We start from the raw sequence: 24,519 nt of genomic DNA, 5'->3' as shown, positions 1-24,519 counted from the left end.
GTAGGTCTACCGCTTTCACCTTTACCATAAAATCAAATGATGGCACAATAAGCCCCCTGACCCATCTACAAAACTATTAGGTGTCATCATAGACAATAATCTCAAATTTGACCTACATGTTAACCAAACTATCAAAACCATCAATAAAAAACTAGGGTCACTTTACAGAATAAAAGCCTTTCTAACCCCTCCAGCTAAAATTGCCATAGCTCGCTCTCACCTTCTTTCAACCCTTCTGTATGCATCCCCTCTACTCTCGAATTTGAACAAGACTGTCCTTAACAAACTCTCAATTTGCTACAACCACATTGCCAGGTTTGCCACTGGGCTGCCTTTTAGGACACATCATTGCATCAATCTAAATCAGCTTGGGTGGCTTGAACTACCAAGCCTAATCCAGTATAACCAACTGATTATGGCCTATAATATCCTCTATAATCCGGACAATACTCCTGCACTTAAAAATATTATCACCCCCTATAACAATCCTAGACCGCTTCGATCCTCTAACAAACTACTAATTCAGACTAGCAAAATTAATAACACAGCCGGTGATTCTCTCTTTGCAAACTCTGTAAGTAGATCCTGGAACTCACTTCCAGCTGATATTACCTTACTTCCACCTTAGGTCAATTTTAAACTAGACTCAAACAACATTTGTCACTTAACTGGCTATGTCAATGTATCAAGCCTGGCTAACTCGAATGTGTAAAAATCTGTTAACCAGTTTACTGTGTAATTTAATTTAATCCTGACTTGTGCTCAGGACTAACTTTAACCTGTGGAACTTGTTTAACTTGCTTACTTATGTTATCTCTGTAAATAATCTGTTTGTAATATGTAATGCTGGTATTATGTAATGCTGTATCTGCTTACCCTTGGAGCTTTTCGCCCCGGGCCCCTGCTGAAAATGGACATGCATCCAGTCGGACTATCCCGGTCAACAAATGTAAAATAAAAAATAAAAAATAAAATAAACTGTTCTTTTATAGAAAGGCTGTTTTAATAACTGTATGACTTGCTGCCATATTATTGATGTGAATGGTTGTAGCTTTAAATATTTCATGGATTAGTTTATAGTATTAGTGAAGACTATGCTGTGATTGGCTAATTGACTTTGGGCATGCTATTTAAATTTACTCTTTCTTCCACTGTTTTTATCTTGATAAAGTCTCTGATTATAGAGACAAAAGCACTCGATGAACCTGTGGATTTAATTCTGATTTTTTATTTTGTATTGTCTTATACAGTATTAAAAAAAATTTCTATTTATTAATTATTCATCTGGACTCGTATTTTCTTGGTTTGTGGATATTTTTATCTGGTTTATTGGTCTTTTCATTTACAACTTGAAACTGGACTAACTAGTCTTGCCACAGTTAGTAGTCTGAATTTTAAAGCATTTCATTCCATGTTCTGCTTTATGGTATTTCCTTCTATGTCTGCCAAGGGATGTGAGTCTAATATGAAACCTGGCACACCCATCCCTGGATGGATTAAGTTTCTAATTGATATGATGGTGAAATGGTTTCAGAAACAGTGTCAGGGTTTTAGTGTAGAGGTAGGAAGAGAAGGACTTGAATTTGATCTCTGATTTATGAAGACTGTATGCCTATCATGAGGTGGAGCCCTATATTCTGTTGTCCACCCATCAGCACTAGGCACTAAATTAGATATGGGCAGATGGCATAATTTGCATCATTATGTCATTGCATGTCTGTTTCCAAAAAAGAAAAGGGGGTGCCATGTGTGGCACAGTAGCTCTCAACCTGAAGGACTATGGCTGTCTAATTTGGCGTAGTGGTACATTGCTCTGACTCAAGTGCACAGGGTCCTGGGTTCGAGACTTGTCAGGGCTGGTTATTTTACAGATGATTTAGTGTAGTGGTTCATTACTCTTAACTCTAGTGCACAGGGTCCTGGGTTTGAGACTTGGCAGTGGTATCTTTCTTTTTTAAGGCAGCCTGTGTGGCTCAGTGGACTAGGGAAGCTAGCAGGGGTAATGGTGTTGATGGTTCTAATCTGGAAGTATTCACAACTTTGCAGCTGATTTGGTGTTGTGTTACGTTGCTCTGACTCTAGAGTACAGGGTCCTGGGTTTGAGACTTGGCAGTGATATCTTTACTCTTTAAATGCAACCTTGATGAGTGGATGGGAAACCATAAATTTGTCCCAAGGGTTCCACCTTTGTCCCTCATTGACAGGGGCGACAGGTGCTGACTGAGGTTTCTTTTTTTTTTTGTTGTTGCTTTTTTGGGATAACCTCTTGGCTAGACTTGTAAGGGCCCCAGGACCATTATCCTAGTAATCTTCTATGATCCTATGATCCTATGATCATGCATCTTTGTCACTTCAGGCCCACAGGTCTGGTAATGGTGACTGCCCTTCCCAGTCTGCCCTTTCATCCCTTAAATTGATTTCAAAAAGGCTTAATGACCACAGCAAATGTAGGACCTACTTATCAAGGAGGAGAATGAGGCATCCTTATAAAGGAAGTTTAAGTGCTTTCATTAGAGTTAAAGATCATGTTTATAGGCTCGAAATGACCTTTTGTTTTTGTATAAAAAGTGTTCGCATCCATCTTTATACATGTGAAAACTTTTTTTACACAAAAACAAAAGGCCATTTCACACCCATTTATAAATAAAATGTTTTTAAAAATTGTTTCTGCACACAGAAAACTAAACACACTGAGCTATGTTTACAACATTAGTATTCATGGGCTGCCAGGAAGCACTTTAGTCACTCCGGGTTCCAGCTCTAATTAAGGTGGATTAGTGTAGGTAAGTAATTGCAAATTAGTTCTGTAATTGCCAAACTTTTAAATGAACAGTTTGGCAGAAAACTAATGATTAGTTAACAGTTTGGCAATTGGAGAATTAATTTACAATTACTTATCTACTCTAATCCAACTTAATTAGCTGGAATACAAAGTGACTCCAGTGCCTCCTGCCTGCCTATGAATATTAATGCCATAAACATAGTTCAGTAAGTTGTATCTTCTGAATTTAATCTTGTTATATTTTTTAAAGGCTGCAAAACACACTTTTTTGTGTGTGTGAAAAGAAAAGTACATTCGATATCTTTAAAAACATGATCTTTTAGGAGCTGGTGCACAGCAAATATATCATGGTGGAGTTTATTCAGTGTGTCCAGAACTCACGTTATGCATCTTTAAATGTTTGCCTAAAAATAAATAAAGTTCAATCTCTATATAAAAGTTTGCTCTCACTATTGGTTTAATTGTGGGTGAAGCTTTTCTGCTGCTTCATATCTTTAGTCCTACTGGTGCTTTCATCTACAGTCATAACTCTTCTATTTTCCTTATTTTTGCATCATAGTTTTGTGTTATCCCTCATAAAATGTTTAATAGTGTGGTAAATTACTGAAGATTACATTCAGTCAGATTGACATTCATGTGAACAAGTCGCTGGTAATGTCAGCTCCAACGAACGGTGCAGAAAGTAATCCAGTAAGTAACGTAAGGATAATACGCTATTAATCCACTGCCAAAATACCGGTAATACAACAAAATGCTTTATTCCACAAACAGATAGACGTTAAACGCTACCAGCGTTTTTCATTCTAAATAATATCAGAACTTCCTCAGACAACAGCCAGATAGTTACTCCCAGATAGAGGAAGTTCTGATATTATTTAGAACGAAAAACGCTGGTAGCGTTTAACGTCTCTCTGTTTGTGGAATAAAGCATTTTGTTGTATTACCGGTATTTTGGCAGTGGATTAATAGCGTATTATCCTTACGTTACTTACTGGATTATTTTCTGTACCGTTCGTTGGAGCTGACATTACCAGCGACTTGTTCACAGTTTAGTGTGGTGCTTTTTGTCTTTCTTCGGAGATTGACATTCATGTTTTATACTTCATATTGTTCTGAAAATGCATATTGTTGCAATACTTGCTGTTGTATTTACATTTTAAGTGAATTAGTAATATTTAAAAAGGTCCTTGGACAGCCTTTGTTTCCTCCATTATTTATGACTTTTTAACATTATACATGTGTTCATTGGTGGTGGCTGGCTGGAGAAGGTAAATGATGGGCTGTTTACGACTGACTCAAAAGGCATTGGCAGTGTACTAGTCCATATACATGCATGCATGCATATTTTTGTATTTGTGCGGCACATATGTGTATGTTTGCTGAACTTTGTTATTTGCTAGTAATTACAGGTGTGGGGGTAGTCCCATGCTTTGATTTCCTGTCCTTGCCTATTTAAGTGGTACAGTGTGAAATATTTTCTGCTTAAAAACCTCAGCTTTGGCCGGCTAAGGACTTGCTGTATTCAACTGGACATATAAGAGAATTTAAGTACCTTTATCTGCTCTTTTTTTTTCCAAAAAAATACAGTATTTAAATTGATTTTAACTGTGTGGAAGGAATATTAACTGAACTGGAAGTTTTGACTCTATTAACTGAACTGGAAGTTAGTCAGTGTTTGCTGAACTTTGTTATTTGCTAGTAATTACAGGTGTGGGGGTAGTCCCATTCTTTGATTTCCTGTCCTTGCCTATTTAAGTGGTACAGTGTGAAATATTTTCTGCTTAAAAACCTCAGCTTTGGCCGGCTAAGGACTTGCTGTATTCAATTGGACGTATAAGAGAATTTAAGTACCTTTATCTGCTCTTTTTTTTCAAAAAATACAGTATTTAAATTGATTTTAACTGTGTGGAAGGAATATTAACTGAACTGGAAGTTTTGACTCTATTAACTGAATTGGAAGTTAGTCAGTGTTTGCTGAACTTTGTTATTTGCTAGTAATTACAGGTGTGGGGGTAGTCACATTCTTTGATTTCCTGTCCTTGCCTATTTAAGTGGTACAGTGTGAAATATTTTCTGCTTAAAAACCTCCGCTTTGGCCGGCTAAGGACTTGCTGCATTCAACTGGACGTATAAGAGAATTTAAGTACCTTTATCTGCTCTTTTTTTTTCAAAAAAATACAGTATTTAAATTGATTTTAACTGTGTGGAATATTAACTGAACTGGAAGTTTTGACTCTGCTCTTCAGTTAGTTCCACCCACCCTCCCTGTTTTTGTTTTGGTGTTAATCTTAGTGGCCTTGCAACTGCCCGCCCCTCTTGTAAATTTGTGTTTGGATACTCCTTCTGGGCCCATCTCATTTGCTCACTCAATTGAGTGCAGTGAGATCATATTCTGATTTCAGGCACTCCTACTGTGTACAAAGAGAGCATCTGGGAAACAGAAAAAAAAATTTAAGCTTGTTTCCTGCCTTTCCTGTTAAGTGGTATAGACTATTTGTAGGCTTCTGAGCCCCCAAGCCCTTCTGTGTTGGAGGGAAGCCTTCTAGCTTAGTTTTTTTTCCTTATAACTAGCCAGTTTTCTAGTTTCAGCACTCAAATCTGTTTCTTTGATCTCAGCACTTATTCAGAAAAAAAAAAAAAAAAATCATCTGCTTTTACTGTACTTGTGTTTCTACTTACTTTTTTTTACTTTTGCATCATCTTAAAAGTACTCAATTGTATGTATTACTGCTTGGTGTAACTCATTCTAAGCCTTTTGGTTTAAACACTTGGGCTTCGGACCAGTTGTTTTGCACTGGGAGGGTTTGTGGTCTGCACTGTAGTGGCAGAACAGGTAGCTTACATCCTTCTAGGTTGGGAACTGCTGATTTGAGGGCTCAGTGTCTGTTATTCTAAAAGTGTATTCATTCTGGTTTAAGCACTTGGGCTTTTAGGCCAGTTATTTTACATTAAGAGGGTTCGTGGTCTGCACTCTTGTGGGAGGAGAGGCTGGACTCTGCCCTTCTGAGCTGGGACGTTCTGGTTAAAGGCTTATAGTGCATGAATATCCGAACTGCTTCTTACTGAAGTTGGTGCGCCTTGTTTGCTGTGGCATAGACTGGATTCGGGCCTGCTGGATCTAGCTTTGTTTGTGTAACTTGAGCACTAATCCAGGCATTCTCTAAAGTATTCAATTGTATTTATTACTGCTTGGTAGTAACTTGATTAAAGTGTAGCTATCATTCTAAGTCTTTTGGATTAAGCACTTGGGCTTCAGACCAGTTGTTATACATTAGGAAGGTTTGTGGCATGCACTGTGGTGGCAGGGCAGGTAGCTTTCATCCTTCTAAGTTGGGAACTGCTAATTGAGAGCCCAGTGTCTGTTATTCTTAAAGTGTATTAGTTCTGGTTTAAGCACTTGGCTTCAGGCCAGTTATTTTACATTAAGAAGGTTCGTGGTCTGTACTCTTGTGGGAGAAGAGGCTGGACTCTGCCCTTCTGAGCTGGGAATTTCTGGTTAAAGGTTTATAGTGCCTGAATATTTGAACTGTATCTTACTGAAATTGGTACACCTTGTTTGCTGTAGCATAGACTAGATCCAGGCCTGCTGAATCTAGCTTTGTTTATATGCTTGTTGTTTGTTCGCTTGTTATTTCCCTGGAATGCTAATTCCACCTAATACGTGCTTCTCAGCTTCTGTGGATCACTAGTGATATCTGCATTGCTTACTGTACTTATTTCCTTGTTTCACTTGAAAGAAAGTTACTGTTTGTCATTTTTGCATTTAAGTTACCTGTAACACATTGCACTTAAGTTACCTGGCACTTGCTCACTAAAGCAATTATATAAGTCAGCACTAAAAATTAAAAGCACTACACCCTCACGCCCCACTGGCCCTGGTTTTCAATTATTAAGGAATTCCCAATATTATTCTAGCATGTCCAAAGGTGAGTTGTCAATCTCCTCTCTGGTCCAGCTGGTGAATCTGGGAATCTTGAGGCAATGTTACAACTGCCTCATGTACTCAGACAACCCTCTCCTCCTCCCAGCAAATTCCAACACATGTGAGAGATGCAACCATATAGCCAAACTGGAGGCTAAGCTCTCTCAACTCAGTACTGGCATAACCAGTCAGGAGGAGAAGGAAACCACACTCACTACAATTCCAGTCTCACATAGACCTACCACGACAGCAAACCAAACACATAATCACACAAAAACATACTCGGAGGCTCTAAATAAAGATCTGCCGAAGCAGCAGAGACCTCCAAAGCAGACACCCAAACAGCTGCTACCCCAAAACAAAACACGTGCAACACATATCTCACAAAGCCAGTGTGCCGAACAGTCACAGCCCTTAAGACTAAACAACACACCTGATACACTTGTAATAGGTGACTATCGTCAGGCACACTGACGTCCCGCTCACCAGGCTGAACAAGGAGAGGGTCACTGTGAGCAGCCTGTCGGGCGATAGGATCCGCCACATAACACAAGCACTCAGGTCACTCCAAGGCAAGTACAAATATGACTCAGTCATTGTCCATGCTGGTGTGAATGACCTGAGACATACCTCCCTGGACTACATGAAAAGAGACATAAACGAGCTCTCTGAGCATGTAGCCCAGGCCGGTATGACCCTGTCCTTGAGTAGCATCTTACCCTCACCAAGAATGATGCCAAAGTATGAAGACAAGATGATCAATTTCAACAATTGGCTTAAGTACTGGTGTCATTCAAAGGGGATCCAATGCCTGTCAGCTTGGGATGATATGCTCGACAAGCCACGATGCTTCGCTAGGGACGGCTTGCACCTGTCACCCCTGGGCTTTCGGATATTGGCAAAGACTCTTGCTACCCCCATAGTGCCTTTTTTAGGCAAGGCTCAAAAGACAAACCCACCTCCATAGGTATCACAAGGGATAAGAAACTAAGAGTAATGCTACTCAATGCCAGAAGTCTAAACCTCAAGATGCACACACTCGAAACTCTCCTTAGCATGGAGAACATCGATATCTGTGCAGTAACAGAAACCTGGTTCAGGGCTCGAGAGCACCCCAGCACTGCCAGGTTATACCGCATACCATGGTTTTCGCCCCAAAACTTGTACCGAAGCACAAAAGGAGGGGAGTATCGATATTCATCAAAGATACCCACACCTCCAGGTTGGTGGCAAAGCACAAAGCATCAGAGACTATCCATGTGCAACTAACAGTGGGTAAAACTGCCTTCCAGATTATAGCCTGCTACAGACCACCCTCCCAAACCCAGGAACCCCACTCGGCCTTCCTGAGAACACTGGAAAATATGAAGGTCTCTCCAAACACCATTATATTGGGCGACTTCAACTACCCAAACATAGACTGGGAGCATTACTCTAGCTCCAACACACTAGCCCAAAGGTTCCTAGAATTTATAAACTCAAATGCTATGGAACAACTTGTTACCACTCCCACAAGAGGGGAAAACATACTGGACCTGATCATCACCAACATGGGGACTCTATGCTTCAGACCAGAAGTGTATCCCTCACTGGTAAGATCAGACCATAAACTAATCTCACTGGATATTCACATCCTGATCCCACCCCCTGCCCAGAAAACCACAGAGAAAAACTTCTCTAAAGCAAATTTCACACTGCTCAAAACTGAGGTGGAATCCTTCAAAGCCCCCGGGCCTGTGGAAAATACGGCCCGGACCGCAGAATCCTTTATAAACGCATTCTATGAACACCTTCAGGAATGCATGGATCATGCGATCCCAAATAAAACCAAGACCCAATCCTCCAAAGGCAGACGTCCTGTCTGGTGGACCCCAGCCATAAGCAAACTGTACAATAGAAGGAGGAAGCTACTAAATGATAGAGCAAAATCCCAAAAAGGGAAGGCATCACTGATCAGTATTAGCAAAAAACTACGGGCACACATAAAATTGTCTAAGGCCAGCTTCGAGAGAAAAATTGCACAGGACACTAAGGATAATCACAAGACTTTCTTTAGTTATGTTAGGAACCTGGGTGGTAAATCCCAGATATGCTCAGAATTAGTCCAAAATGACAAAAAATACACCGAACCCACAGACATTGCCAACATCATAGCTGACAGGTTCAGCGCAATCTCCCCCCCCCTCCTCACCAAAAGGGCAAATATCTATCCCAGCAGAGTGCTGCCCCCCTGACATCTCAGATGCTCAGGTAAGAGCCACCCTCTCCAAAGCAAAAAACACAGCATCAATGGGACCAGACGGTGTCCCGGGCTGTGTCCTACATGAACTCCAAGAAGATATAAACCCAAACATAAAACTACTGTTCAGTCTCAGCCTTACTACAGGATATGTGCCCAAAGAGTGGCGTACAGCAGCAGTGGTCCCTCTTCATAAAGGTGGTGCCTCAATGGATCCTGGAAACTATCGCCCCATAAGCCTGACTAGCTTGGTCTGCAAAGCTATGGAAAGGATCATCATGGACCTCATAAATAAAGATATTGGGGACCTACACACACTGGATCCTACCCAGTTCGGCTTTGTTAAGGGCAGATCCTGCCTCTTAAACCTGGTTGATTTCTTTGAAACAGTCACCAAGGCCATTGACGAGGGGAAGGTGGTCCACACAGCCTACCTGGACCTCACAAAAGCCTTCGATACAATACCCCACTCGGGCATTATAGATAAGCTCACCAGCTTAAATATAAACCCCTATGTCACTAGATGGATTGCAAATTGGCTCAAGGACAGAACCCACATGGTTAGAATTGCTGGAGTCATGTCAGACTCCAAACCAGTTACAAGTGGTGTCCCACAAGGCTCAGTCCTGGGACCTCTCTTGTTCGGTATATATTTCTCGGAGGTACAGGCCAACACGGAAGGACTGTGGCTGACAAAGTTCGCTGATGACTGCAAACTGGGCGCCATAATCGACTCTCCAGCCGACACAAGCATCCTCCTAAAGGGCCTCATAGAAACAGACAACTGGTGTCAGAGCCATGGCCTCAAGCTAAATGCCAAAAAGTGTATAGTCATCCCCTTTGGCAAAAACAAAGTACCCACAAATTACCACATAGGTGGTAATCCATTAAGTACAGAAGAAGTAATTAGGGACCTGGGGACCCAAGTTTATAGCAATCTCTCATTTGACAACCACGTGGCCAAAGTGGTTAGAAAAACATTTTATATAGCCCACCTAATCATGAAGGGATTCACATCTAGATCAGGGGAGGTCATCGTGCCTCTTTACTCATCCCTCATCAGGCCCATAATTGAGTACAATGCCCCTTTTGGGATGTACCTTACCAGACACCTGCAGCAACTGGAAAGACCCCAAAAGTACCTCACCAAGAGGATCAAAGGGCTCAAACAGAAGCCATATGCTGCCTGGTTAAAGAAACTCCAGCTCTACTCAGTGGCATACCGCCTGTTCAGAGGCGATCTGTGCCTGACGTATAAAGCCATGTCCAACCCGGAATTAATGGACATGCTGCACCTCAGAAAATCCCATCGAGCTACGTGCTCGAGAGACTTGAACCTCAGCACTGAAATAAATAGGATATGCTGGAGGGACAGATTCATAACCCAGACGCTCCCTTCACTCTGGAATAAAATCCCAGTCCAGGTTAGGCAGAGTCCCCCATTGACTCTCTTCAAGAGGAATCTTGATGAGTGGATGGGAGATCGTAGGTTTACCCCGGGTATCACTTCTGTGTCACTGTTAGACAGAGGCACAGTATACTAACCTCAAAAAAGGGCATAGCAAAATAAATTTAAAATGGGTGGCGAAAGCCAAACACATTCTGGCTAGGCTTATAAATGCCCTAGGGCAGATAGCCTAGTATGAACCTATGAACCTATGTGTGTATGTTTAGATGGGTAGATACTAGTAATGGTTAACTTACAGGGAAATTTGCAGGAATGAAGCCAGTGTATAACATTATTGTTTCACTTTGCTCCATTATTCAGCACTGTTATTTGACAAGTGTTGCTTTGATGATAGCAAATCTCTGTAAATTCCTTTTGTTTAATGCACATACAGTAGTGCAACAGTTACCGTGGCTGCCCAACAGTGCTTGGTTCTCTGATTCAGTTTCCCAATGGCATACCATCATTGTGGAGCATGTATGTCTTTCCTGTGACTTTGTGAGTTTTCACTGGATGCTCTGGTTTCCTTACACATCCCAAATAAATGCATGTAGGTGAACTAATGAGTTCCTAAATTGGCTGTAGGTGTGAAAAGAGTATGTGAGTGACTGTGTGTGTGTGTGTGTGTGTGTGTGTGTGTGTGTGTGTGTGTGTGTGTGTGTGTGTGTCCTGTCAGGGGGACTAGCATCCAGTGAAGGGTTAGTTTTCCTGAATTGCACTGAGTTCTGGGATAGGCTATGGCTATCCTGTGACCCTGAAAAACATAAGGTGGGTATCAGAAATTGAATGATTTAATGAATACATGAGAAATCTGGATAATCCATCTCCATTTAACTGACTTCAGAGCAATGATTTACAAGTGCTTCATGTGTAGCTGTTAATAACAGCTATTTAGTAAAATAAATATTATTAAATAATGTAGTATGAAATAACATTCTTGTTTTATACTATACTAGCCCTTTAAATTACATAAGCATTTTTTTAAATACATCCTTCTTTATAAACTGCATAGAACTGAAACTAGCAGACTGACTTTTGTCATGATGGCATGCAACAAACAGACTGAAGACTTTGAAGAAGAGTTATACTGTCCTATTTGTCTGGAAACGTTTAAGACTCCAGTTATACTTGACTGTGGGCACAATTTCTGCGAGCACTGTATCACGGTATATTGGAACAAGGCTAACATTCTCTCTTGCCCTGAGTGCAGATGTGAGTTTTCAACAAGAAAATTTACAGTTAATCGAAAATTGGCTAGGCTGACTGAACTGATTATAAAACCGGATCCAAAACCCGAGCAGGTGTGCAAGGAACATGAGAAGATTAGAGAATTGTTTTGCATGGAAGATGAGACATTGCTTTGTACTCTGTGTGTACCTAAACATCATGGTCACCCTATTATAACCCTGCCAGAAGCAATGGGAACATATCAGGTAAGGGGCAGTATAATCTTAGCAGGTTGTAAAAAACAACATTTGAATTATCTGTAGCATTGCATTTGTTTCTGAATGTTCTCCTTGAATATGAGTCCTAATGTAGTTATTTTTTAGACGCTGTACTGTTTTAGTAACAGTCTGGTGAGACAATGATACAGTTATAGTAACAGTTAGAGGATATTAAAAATAAGATGATTACAGTATACAAATACAGATTGCAAACAGAAAAATTATTGCATATTCAGTTTGACATGCAGTAAGAAAACTGTAATACAATAGTTACAGCTTCCTGAAAATATTCACTGGAGAGAAATTAGCAAAACAGAAGTTTTGACTTACTTGATAACACCCATCCCCCCCCCCCCCCCCGACTGAGGAACATGCAGGCTGGCAAGAGAACTGCTATATGAACATCCTGAAGAACTGGACATGTTTTTTGGCCCTTAATGGGTGAGACAATATTACTGGAAGATAATACTTTTATGGTGCAAACCTTTTATTGAGTTTCATACACACACACACACACACACACACACATATATATATCTCAATGACAAAGCTATTTTCTGTCATGTAGCAGTACATGTGTTGGATTACCTGCAATATGTAGGTGATGCAGGCATCTTTGTATGACCACAAGTTTAAGTTTGTGTATTTCTGCGACAAGGACACTTGTCACACTCAGAGCAGATTTTGAGACTGGGTGATATAAATGGAGCGCCTTTCACCTGGTGCATTAACTCTGATGAAGTCTATGTTACATTAGATGAAAGCGCTCAGTTCGATTAAAGTGTATCTGCTTGAAAATATCTGGGACTCCTTGGTGTTTGTGGCTACAGCTGGTTCGTCCTGTTTGTTTGTAGACTGTTTTTACTTGGTTCCTGGTAATATGGAATCAGCCCATATATAAATTATTCACCATCCAACATGTTTACTGCAATTAAAAAAAAATCTGACTAATGCAGAGTGAATTCCATATTAGTATTTTTCTTTCTTGTTTTTTTGGTTTGTGTTCTACTTAACCTTGTGTCATGTGAGTGATTTTCTTGTGGTACTGGGTGTGCCTACTGTTAAGCAAGCTCACATGCTGACTTCATTTAGAGTTTTTTTATGTTTTATGTTATTTTTGTATGTTAATTCACTGCTGTGTTTTAATCTGATATGCAATTCTAGATCTTTCTTATTATTCTAAGTGATTTTGGCCGTTAATATTGCTTATCAGACTGTCTCACACCATTCTTTTTGAAAACAGAATTTCTAGATATTTTCATTATAATTATGTAATAAGTAATTACTCTGAATGTACTTGTAGCATATGCATTTTTTTGCCACTCTTTACCCCTGCTGTCTGTCCATCATCTGTCCCTCTGCTATAGTTTCCCTCAGCCCTAATGCAGACAGCCAGCAAAGCACAGGGGAAGGAAGGGCATGCAGTGGGATGATGTCAGAAACCATTCCCTCACTTTTGAAAGGGGTATTTCTTCTAAGCTTCCTTAACCCACCCTACAAGGCATGAGCAATGAACTTGAGTACACACAAACACCACCCTCTCCCTCTGGAAGAGGTAAATGAGCCATGCCCCTTCACCCCCCCCCACCTAACTCCTCAGTGTCAGTGTGCCACCCTCCAAGGCATGAGCTTCTAGCTCTCCACCAGGAAGTTAGTACTACCCACTGTGTTCCTGAGTACATACAAACACCAACCGCTCCCCCTGGAAGAGGTAAATCAGCTATGCCTTCTCACTCCCCCCTGACTAACTCCTCAGTGCTACCTTCCAAGGCATGAGCAGTGAGCTTCTAGCTCTCCACCAGGAAGTTAGTACCACCCACTGTGTTTCTGAGTACATACAAACACCAACCGCTCCCCCTGGAAGAGGTAAATGAGCCATGCCCCTTCACCCCCCCACCTAACTCCTCAGTGCCAGTGTGCCACCCTCCAAAGCATGAGCAGTGAGCTTCTAGCTCTCCACCAGGAAGTTAGTACCACCCACTGTGTTCCTGAGTACATACAAACACCACCCGCTCCCCCTGGAAGAGGTAAATGAGTCATGCCCCTTCACCCCCCACCCCTGCCTAACTCTTCCAGTGCCATGGCTGCTAACTGAACTCTGGTCACAGTCAGAAGTCTTTCCCATGTGCCACAAGGTCAGGCTCCCTTGTAGCATTTGAATGTTCTGGCATACCTCTTTCAGTTGCATGGTTTTAGCCTAGTCATGCATAGCTGTTTAAATGGCATATCAGTACACAATTCTGTATATTTTCTTTGTATAAATGATCTACCTGTGAGGACTAGTATCCTGTCTGTGTACTGGAACGTTACTGTTATATGATATACACTTCAGGGACTTTTACCATGTACAGTGGTATATATCTCTCTGCTAGACAGCATTTCTATTACAGTTTAAAACAACAGGCTGTTGCAGAAGGTCAGGAGCAGTTGTACCCTTATTAGTTAAGTATGCATTATTAGGCATGGACTAGAAAAATGGTCTGGTTGGTAGCTCTGGCTCTGTAAGGTAGAGGCACAGCACTGACAAAAAGACAAGGGGAACAGACACTTACTTATCTTTCTAAGCTCTCCAGCCCATCTATTGTCCGCATTATATAAGGACACAAATAAACTGGCAGTTTGGCTTTTGTCTGCACAAATGGGTAATTGGAAACTCACCCTTGGTCTGGTGCCTATGTCTCTGATGGACAGAGGCACTCAGTAAATTACCCCTATATAAATCAAATTTGTGGGTCACATTTGGGTTGCATGCCTAGGCGTATAAGGGCCCCTAGTAGTTGTTAGCCTAGTATAAACTTATGAACCTGTAAACCATAGGTGCTAATATGATGCTGATTACAGCAGTGACTGACATATGGTTAATTGTTTTATTGTTAAAAATGGTGGATTGTGCTGTGGCCTCAGCATGAATTACAAACTTTGTTAGAAGCATGATTGCTGCACACTGATTGGGTTACTTAGCATTTAGTTTACTGCCTTATACAAAGTTTTGTATTACAGGGTTACTTTACTTCAGTAATGTATATACTACACATTTATTTATTTTAAAGTGTAATAGTAATTTACACTTTCTGCAAACTATGTCTATCATAATCCCATAACTATGTTTCCCAGTTTATAGATGGATAGTTTAGATCTCCCATGAAAATGATGTTGATTTGTAAATAAGGACTACCCCCCCCCCCTTAAACTCATTAAGAAGTAGTCAGGGGTGGAGGGGGCACCAGCTTCTTTTACAAATGCTATTACAATAAAATTGTTTGCAGACATTGTTAATTAGGGATGTACTTACATCAGAGAGCATTGTGTTTCTATGTGTACGCTGTACTTACAGCATACAATACACACAGCCCAGACATCTCATCAATTACTGGCCTCTTTGGGAAAATATGGATTGCTTTGTAAACTGAGAAAAAAGGGGTGGGGTTATGTGTACAGGTGTCACAGAGCATGGCTATACCTGTTTGTAGTTTTCCTTATAGGCATTTTCTGTTTCCCTCTTTCTACTGCTGTATTTAATCCTGGCACTGAATTCACTCTTGGCTGATTGCAGTGCTAGTCCTAGTAGCTACTTTGTTGTTTTTGGCTACTTTATATCATACTTTGGTACTTTTGGTGGTTATTCATGCTGAGCTGCTGCATGCTGCATTGTGTGCATGACTGCACTAAGCCACGCTGCTCAGTAGACAGTGAGTGCATGCTTCTCACACTTACGTGGCACCCACGCATGTACTGTGAATCATATCTACATTATAGCACCAGTGCACATAACACATTCTAACTGTCTGCCCATTTTGTGTTAAATATGATGACGTATCATACTGAGTGTCGCTTCTCTGGTCAGGATAAAACAGACGAACACATCAGGATTAAGGCTTAGCAAATTAAACTCAAATAAACTTATAAACAGACTGACTACCACACTCATACATGTTCACATGTTGGCTGCTCTCTCAAAATGGTACTGCTGCCTACACGTGCTTGATATTTATATGCATGTGCCACACTTGCAAATGCTTCTTAAAGATACAGCACACACATTGTTCTACATCCTCCCTCTTTGAGAAATAGCTCATGCTAATTGACATAGAATTGTACAGAAATAAGCCTTTGACATGCAATTATACAAAACTATATATATATATATATATATATATATATATATATATATATATATATACACACACACATAAACAATCGTGTCCAGGTTGCTGTGTATTTCACACTGGGTCTGGAAATACGACCAAATTATGTAATATAAAATTTAGAACTAGGTCTAGCAATGGGGACTGTCTTTACTGAATGTTCAACTTTGGAGACATCTAGGACATCAAGTCTGTATCACAGGTATGATGCTGCAATATTGATTCTGCAACAGGAATGAGGTGCTGCGGTTCCTCCTGTAATCTATAAATCCTGATTCTATGAAGCAGGATATCGGCTTGGCACATATACCTGTCACTTGACCAATCCTTTCGAAGCCTTTCGCCATTTGTATCCTCACTGTCTCTCCTTTTTTTAATGGACAAAGAGATCTGCTTGTTTTATAATAGCTAGACTTCTAAAAATAACACTTTCTGAATAGTTGGGCTTTGATTGCTTTGTTGTTTTTAGCTTTAGGCACCAACAAGCTAGATCTGATAGGCAAGGTTATTCTGGTTTGCCTAGATAGAAGTCTGTGAGCAGGTGAGCCAAGTATGCTGTCACAAGGTATATTTGTGAGATTGAGAAAATTCAAAAAGACATAAATATTATCATGCTTTGACCTCACTAACAATTGCTTTGCACTCTGTACCGCATGCTCAGCCAGGCCATTTGACTGTGGGTATTCTCGACTGCTAGTAATACGAACAAAGTCCCACTCTTGTGCAAATTTGTGAAACAATTGACTGGTAAACTGGGTACCATTGTCTGAGATAAGTTTATGTGGACTACCATGGACTGAGAAATGATGCTTCAACTTAGTAATAACAGTACTGGATGTTAGGTTAGGCAACAAATCAATCTCAAACCAGTTCAAACAAGAGTCTACCAACACTAAGTAAAGATTTTTCCACTCGGATATGTCAGTGTCTCCTGTTGACCAAGGTAGTTCAGGAATTTGGCTTAGCTGAAGTGGCTCTTTTTGCAAATGCAGTTTAGTACTATTGCATACTGAACAAGATGAAAGTACTTTATCGATGTCGTTTGACAGAGAAGGCCAAAATACTAGTCATCTCGCCCTTCTTTTTGTAGAATCAGAACCTGGGTGGCCACGATGTAAAATCTGGATATATTCATGTTGTAAGGAAGTAGGAACAACAACTTTAGGACCTTTGAAAATAATACCATCTTCCATCAGCATTTCTGGCGGTACACAAGATCGCTTTGACAGCCATACGGCTTTAATGAAGTGGTTGAGCTTTTGCAGTACTGGATTAGTCTTTGTATGATCTCACTGCTCATCAAGTCTCGTGGTAAAAAATTATACACTTCCATGACATTGAAGTCAAAATTCTCTGCATCAAGTTATTCCATAGTATTTCGGGGTGATCTGGATAAGGTATCAGGCAGATAAAGAAGTTTGCCTTTTGTGTAGACCATTTTGATGTTGTACTTTTGTAATCTGAGCATCATTCTTTGTAATCTTGCTGGAGCTGTATGGATAAGCTTCTTTAAAATAGTGACTACAGGTTAATGATCAGTCTCAATCTGAATAGCTCGGCCATAAATATAATCATGAAAATTCGAACATGCGAACACAATTGCCAAAAGTTCTTTCTCAATTTGTGCATACTGCATTTCAGTTTGGGTAACAGTACTAGATGCATTGGCTGCTGCTCTGCCTTCTTGAAGAATAACTGCACCAAAACCAGATTTTGAAGCATCACAGGAAAGAATGGTTTATTGACATCATAGTATCTTAATGTAGGTGGGCTGGCAATTTTCTGCTTGAGGGTATCAAATGATCTCTGGTGCTGTTCCAGCCATGACCATGCAACATTTTTCATGTCATCTCTCTTAATGGCGCTGTCAATTCACTGAAGTCGGATATAAACTTGCTCAAATTGTTACCTATACCAAGGAAACTCTGTAGGGCTTGGATATTGTCCAGGGTTGGCTTCTCAAGAATGGCTGCTTGCTTAGATGGTTCATGTCGTAAGTCAGTGCAAGTGAAAAATGGCCTACATATGTAACTTCTGGTAGTCTGAATTTACACTTCAGAGGACTGAGCTTCAAGTTCACATCACATGCTCTAGAACTTTCTTGAGGTTTTTGTCATGCTTTGCTTCACCATTGCCTCCTACCAATAAATTATCTACTATCGTGGCACATGGATAAACCAAAAAAGTTTGCTTCATTGCATGCTGAAAGGCTTTGCTTGCAGAATTTATTCCAAATGGCATCCTGAGAAATCTGTCTTGCAAATGGGGTACTGAATGCAGTCAGTAGTGAAGATTTGCAATCAAGCATCACTTGACAATATGAACTCTTTGCATCTAGGACAGAAAAAAAATTATATTTGGCATCAGAGCTGTGACTTCCTCGACTGTACACATAGGATGATGAGGTCTCTAATACTTTGTTCAAGTCTCTTGGATCAATGCAAATTCTGACTTCATCTGAGCTCTTTTTATGAGCAGCTACCATGGACGACACCCACTCATTTGGTTCTGTAACAGGACAAATTGCACCTTGTTGCACCATTTTATCTAACTGGGCCTTAACTTTGTTCTGCATAGCTATCGGAACTCTCCTTGCTGGTCTGACTGCTGGACTAACCTCTGGGTCTATTTTCATGGAGTATACAACTGGAAGTGTGCCTAGCTTGTCAACGAAAACATCAGCATACTCTGAGAAAATAGCATTGGTGAAAATGGAACTAGAACATGTACTTACATGATGGAGTTCTTTGGTAAAAGAAAGCAGTTTCATTCTCAAACTGTCCCTGAGACCTAACAATGACTGCACAGGTCTTCGCACTACATAAAATTGCAAGCTGTAGCTGTTCCCAGCCAAATAGCATGAAAGCACTACTGAGCTTTCGGTTTGAAATTCTTCACCTCCATAAGCAACAAGTTTCACACAATTAGCCAAATTACATTGTTCACCAGCTCATATTTTTAGCAAATATTTCTGTTGACATAACATTACACTTTGAACCAGTGTCTACTTTGAGCTCTCTGGGTTTATCATTGATCAAGACAGTACAAAACACTTCATTCTTTACCAACAAATCTACTGCATTAATCTTTTCACCAACCACTGATATACCATCTACACAGAAAGTAGGGTTGCAGCTTTCTACATAATCAACTTGCTTTTTTAAGTGACCCTTCTTTGTAACTGAGTGAGGTTTGCTTGATTTGCAAAACCTTTGAAAATGGTTCCATTTTTTACACTTGTGACATTGCTAACCAAATGCTAAGTACTTCTCCCTTTTAGACTCATGATTGGCACCACAATTATGACAGTTGACAATAAAACTTGACTTGAGTTTTGCTGACTCACCATTATACTGCACTGAGCATGTCTGTTTTACTGAGTTAGTCTTGGAATTTTCTGGAAAGCTATGGGTTTTCCCTGTGAAACCTACAGAGGCTGCAGCTGCCATATGCTTGGGCCTGTTTCTGCTAGCCATGTGCTGCATGCTGTCTATGTTTACTCTGGAGCCTGCTGAAACCATGCTTTTATCATGTGCAAGCATACTCGTGTGCCTTTCTGTGAGCTCATGGATTTGACAAATCTCAACAACTTTGTTCAACGTTAAGTCACTGTCACAAAGCAAAATCTTTCTCACTGCAGCATTATTAACAACATACACAAGCCTGTCCTTTATCAACATGTCTTTCAGATCACCAAACCTGCACTTTTTAGTTTTATTCCTCAAGTCATTAATGTAAGCTGCAAAAGTTTCTCCTGGCTTTTAGTCTCTAGTATTAAATAGGTGCCTCCCTAATTAACATTTGTCTGAGGCTTGCACATTTCTCTAAATTTACATTTCAAGCACACATGATCTTCACTTGATTAAGTTGGTACAACAATATGACAGTTTTTCCCCTCTCCTGCATATATTGCTGATGCATACACAAATGAGCGCTATCTCTCAATGGCCTCTGATGTGAATCTTTGTCTGAAAAAGCTGCTTGTATGAAAATATTGTATTCCTGCTCAAATACTCTCCAATTCTCTGCAGTATTATTATCAAATACAAGTGGACTTGGTCTGCGAAACACCGCTGCCATATTAACATACACTAGTGAAGGCTTTTGCAATTATGTATGAACATACACACACACACACACACACACACACACACACACACACACACACACACACACACACACACACACACACACACACACTGCCCAATAGCACAACAAACCTCTAAATAACTGAACTCTGTGAAATAAGTCTCTGTGGCACAAGAACACTTTTGAAATCACTGTACTTTGTGAAACCACCTCTTATCAGTGTAAGAAACATTTCAAAATGATTGCACTTTGAGAATAAACTGGGCAGAAAAAGCTCAGAGTAAGAAACATTTCAAAATGACTGCACTTTGTGAATAAACTGTACAGCACTCTGAAACGCTTCCAAAATGGTTGTACTTTACTAAATACCTGTACAGTGTAAAAATCACTTTGAAATGGCTTCACTCTGCGACTAAATGTACACAGCACAAGAAACTTTTCGAAATTGCTGTATTCTGACTGTAATTTGCAAAATAGTTGCACTTTGCACACAGTAAACTCTTCAGAATAAATGCACAGTACTAAAGCACACACTGCAAGCATTTTATACATTCTGAGATCCTCCGAACAACTTTAGTCATACTTTGAATAGCTTTGGTCAATAAGAAATAGTAGCTCCTGCCCAAAATACAGTCGTTTGCCAAAAAACATGCAGTCGCCTTTCTTTTCTTAAACTTAATAAGCCCTTTAAGACCTTTTATATTCGTTATGCCCATTTAACCTCTTTTCATACTCATTATACTTTTCTTGTGCTCGTTTTACTTTAAACATGCTCGTGTTATTTTAAATATGCTCGTTTTATTTTAAACATGCTCGTTTTATTTTAAATATGCTCGTTATGCAACTCTGAGGCAACTCTGAACCCGTTATGAACTTTTCTGATAATTTTATCAAATATCATAATTCTGAACATCTCTTTTAATCAGTAATGCATTTTGTGCATTTCGTTTGATTAATAATACATTTTTGTGCTATTCGTTTGATTAATAATACATTCTGTAGCCTTCAAATGCTCCATATTGTTTCTTTTATAAAATAAATCATTTGTGCAAGTTTTGGTTACCTGTAGTTCATTTCTGGCCCTCTTTTACACCCAGTCTGTTCAACATGCCTTCACTGTTAACTCTGTACCTCATGGCTTGGAGAAGCTGTCTTCTAAATCCTGGTCTGGCACCATGTTGCTCATCTGCTCAAGTTAAAACAGACAAACAGTTGTGGGTTGTCTTCAAACAGCGTTGCTATATATAAACACATCAGGATTGAGGTTTAGTGGGTGGCCACGGTGGTGCAGCAGTTAGCGTTGCCGCCTCACAGCAAGAAGTTCTCTGGTTCGATCCTTGGCTGGGGTGCCTTCTCTGCAGAGTCTGCATGTCCTCCCTGTGGTTGCGTGGGTTTGCTCCGGTTTCCTCCCACATCCCAAAGACATGCTGTAGGTGGATTGAACACTCTAAATTGGCCCTAGGTGTGTGTGTGTGTGTGTGTGTGTGTGTGTGTGTGTGTGTGTGTGTGTGTGTGTGTGTGTGTGTGTGTGTGTGTGTGCCTTCTGTGGAAGGTTGGGTGCCAGGCTGGCAACTTGACACTGTAAAACTCCACTGCCAATCATGAGTGGACAGGTGATCTGCTGTGGCGACCCCTAACCGGGAAAAGCCGAAAGAAGAAGGAGGATTGAGGCTTAGTAACTTAAACTCAAATATAACTATAAACAGACTGACTACCACACTCATACATGTTCACACTCTGGCTGCTGTCTCAAAATGGCACTGCTGCCTGCACGTGCTCGCTATTTATATGCATGTGCTACACTTGGAAATGCTTCTTAAAGATACAGCCCACACACTGTTCTGCACTGAGAATATCATAACTCATTTGTTTTTTACTCTGCTATGTTTCTGCATAATAGCTAAAGTGGTTGTCTGCTATGTTTATGCATAATACCTGCTAAACATAGTGTCATGTTACCTAGAAACTGATATACAGATATAGGTAAATGGTATATCACCCAAACCTAATTATACTGACTGCCATATCACCAGGACCTTGGGACCACAGTCTGCTTGTACTTATTCTGTTGTCCACTGTCTAGCTTTAGGTATATCAAGTCAGTGTAGGAACTGCCTCATGCTGACTGGCAACCCTCTACTGTTAGCAAACACTGAATATGCATGTGAGAGGTATAGATACCTATTTAAACTGTCATCATACCTCTCATGGCCATCACGTACGAAAGTCACCAGTGCTCACTACACACCCAAAAAACAACATCATGTCAGTACCCCAAACCTACTTATGCTAATGCACTAATAGAATCTCTCTGAGTACCCCTTAGGCTTCCTAGGCAATGCATTACTGGGTCTAGAACTCAACTACATTATCACACCTCAGTAACAAAGCACATTATTATTTCCATCACAAGCAAAGGTCACTTAAGTAGTATGCTGAAGCCTCTAAAGCAGCCAGAGCATACCATCACACATGATAACATCCTTGTCATAGGTAACTTTGTAGTTTGAGATAGTGATGCACCAGTCACCTAGCCGAACAAATAAATAGAAACAGTCATATGTCTCTTACGTGCCAGAATATCCAGTGTCACTAAGGCTGTTTGATACCATCACCCCAAATAGCCACATGACCTGGACATTGCACACATGGGAATGAATGATATTTGACACTCTGACTTAGAAGATATAACAAGGGGCATGGCTGAGCTTTTATCACGTGTATCAGAGGCTGGAAAACACCTTGAGCAGTATCCTACCACATTCTTATTGGTTTGGATATCAGTATCCTACCAACACCATAAATAATGCTATAATGTATCCTACCAAGACCATAAGTAATGCAACAATGTATCCTACGAACTCCATAAATAATGCTACAATGTATCTTACCAACACTATAAATAATGCTACAGTATAAGCATAAAATAATGGACTTCAGCAATTAGCTCAGCAATTGATGTCATTCTAGGGGAGTCCAGAGGGAGATGTTTGAGAGTCATATTTGATTCAACAGGGTTGGACTGCACCTCTCTTCTTGGAGATTCCATATATTAGCCAACATATTTCCAATCCCCATGATATCTTTTTCTCTAGACAAAGCCAGACTCGTCTGCCAGTGAACCTAAAATATTCCAGACTAATCCATATTAGTGTGCACTGCTCAGCAACAGGATTTTTTTTTTTTTTTGCTTCTTGGCCTAGCAGCATTCAAAATCCTTGAAAACATTCATAGTTGTATAGTCATAAATGTGCTTCTAGTGAAGGGACAGCACTCCTTGGCTACATGTGTTAAATATTTACCACTATTTTAGACCCTCCACTGACAGTGGCTGTGGGAGCATATCTATATTTACTCACAACACTATCACTTTGTGAATAATTAAAGTATAGTGGTCATGTTCTGAAGCAAGTGTAACAAAGCTTTGGAGGAGTATATAACCCTCTTACTATATAAAACACTAAATTATATAGTCTTTGATTCCAAAAGTATGCTGTTTTTGCATTTTATTTTGTTGATAAGGACATCCTCCTGAATTTGTTTCTTCAGAGCTGAAAATTCCTGCCATGACATCATGAAAGATGAACCTGCAATGCCTCCTTACCTAAATTAATATATATACTACTGAATTCCCCTTCTAAATGCAAGGTTAGTTGTTTTTTATGCCTAGAAAGACATGTTGTCAGGTACTGCTTGTAGGTGGAATACCTCACATCGAAACTCTGCACCAACTGCCAGGTAATCACACCTTTGAAAAGATTAATTGATACAGCATCAAGTACAAAGCTAGTATATGTGCACATTCTTTAAGCATCTCATAGTTTTCCATTTCTCTAGGAATTTTTGAAACAGGCCTCAATTAATATGGAATGCATTCTGGAAGGTGCTCAAGAAGCAAATGTAAAACAGGAGCAAGCAGTCACAGGCCTTAATGTAAGTTAATCATATTTTGTAACTTTTCATATCCATTTCTACCCCAAAGTGAATAAAAAATCCTTGGGATCTTTATAGTTAATATTCCCCATTTTATATTTATAACACATTTTTTAGGAATGCTCCCAGAATCTGGAACACCACATTACATCAGAGTTTGCCAAGCTACATCAGTTCCTTCAGGACAAGCAGCAGGAGCTGATTGAACAACTGAAGGAGGAAACAGCAGGAATTCTGAGGAATATGGAGGAAAACAGGAACAAAATTTCTAATAAGAGGGACACCATTCATATAAATATATCTACTATTCGTTTACAGCTAGAGTCAAACGATGCACTTCTTTTTCTTTTGGTAAGATCTGTTTTCTACTAGTTTTCATTTTGTTCAGTCTTACTGATGAAATTGCAATAATAGTAATAAACATTTCCTCACTGAGGTTTAATTTAATCATATAAACCTGCAAAACTGTCCAGGCTAGAATGTCGTTATGTTTTGAGTATAATGAGATAAAATTAAA

The 24,519-nt window shown here is 40.0% G+C and overlaps 1 protein-coding gene across 4 annotated transcripts in view; it reads left to right on the top strand.

Annotated features, from left to right (window-relative positions):
- The first annotated feature begins 11,419 nt into the window (after window positions 1-11,419).
- LOC122813703 (zinc-binding protein A33-like) overlaps window positions 11,420-24,519 on the top strand; it is a 596,671-nt gene continuing 583,571 nt past the window's right edge. For all 4 annotated transcript variants that reach the window (XM_044086161.1, XM_044086160.1, XM_044086159.1 and 1 more), the window contains exons 1-3: window positions 11,420-11,823; window positions 23,907-24,002; window positions 24,120-24,353. In XM_044086161.1, the coding sequence (XP_043942096.1) occupies window positions 11,431-11,823; window positions 23,907-24,002; window positions 24,120-24,353 (723 nt within the window). In that variant the 5' untranslated portion in view covers window positions 11,420-11,430. The remainder of the gene's footprint in view (window positions 11,824-23,906; window positions 24,003-24,119; window positions 24,354-24,519) is intronic.

This window comes from Protopterus annectens, chromosome 10.part0 (genome assembly GCF_019279795.1).
Source record: "Protopterus annectens isolate FY-2018-M chromosome 10.part0, PAN1.0, whole genome shotgun sequence".
NCBI classification, from domain to species: domain Eukaryota; kingdom Metazoa; phylum Chordata; order Ceratodontiformes; family Protopteridae; genus Protopterus; species Protopterus annectens.
Note: the sequence above shows the minus strand (reverse complement) of the source record. Positions and strands in the feature narration are given on the sequence as shown.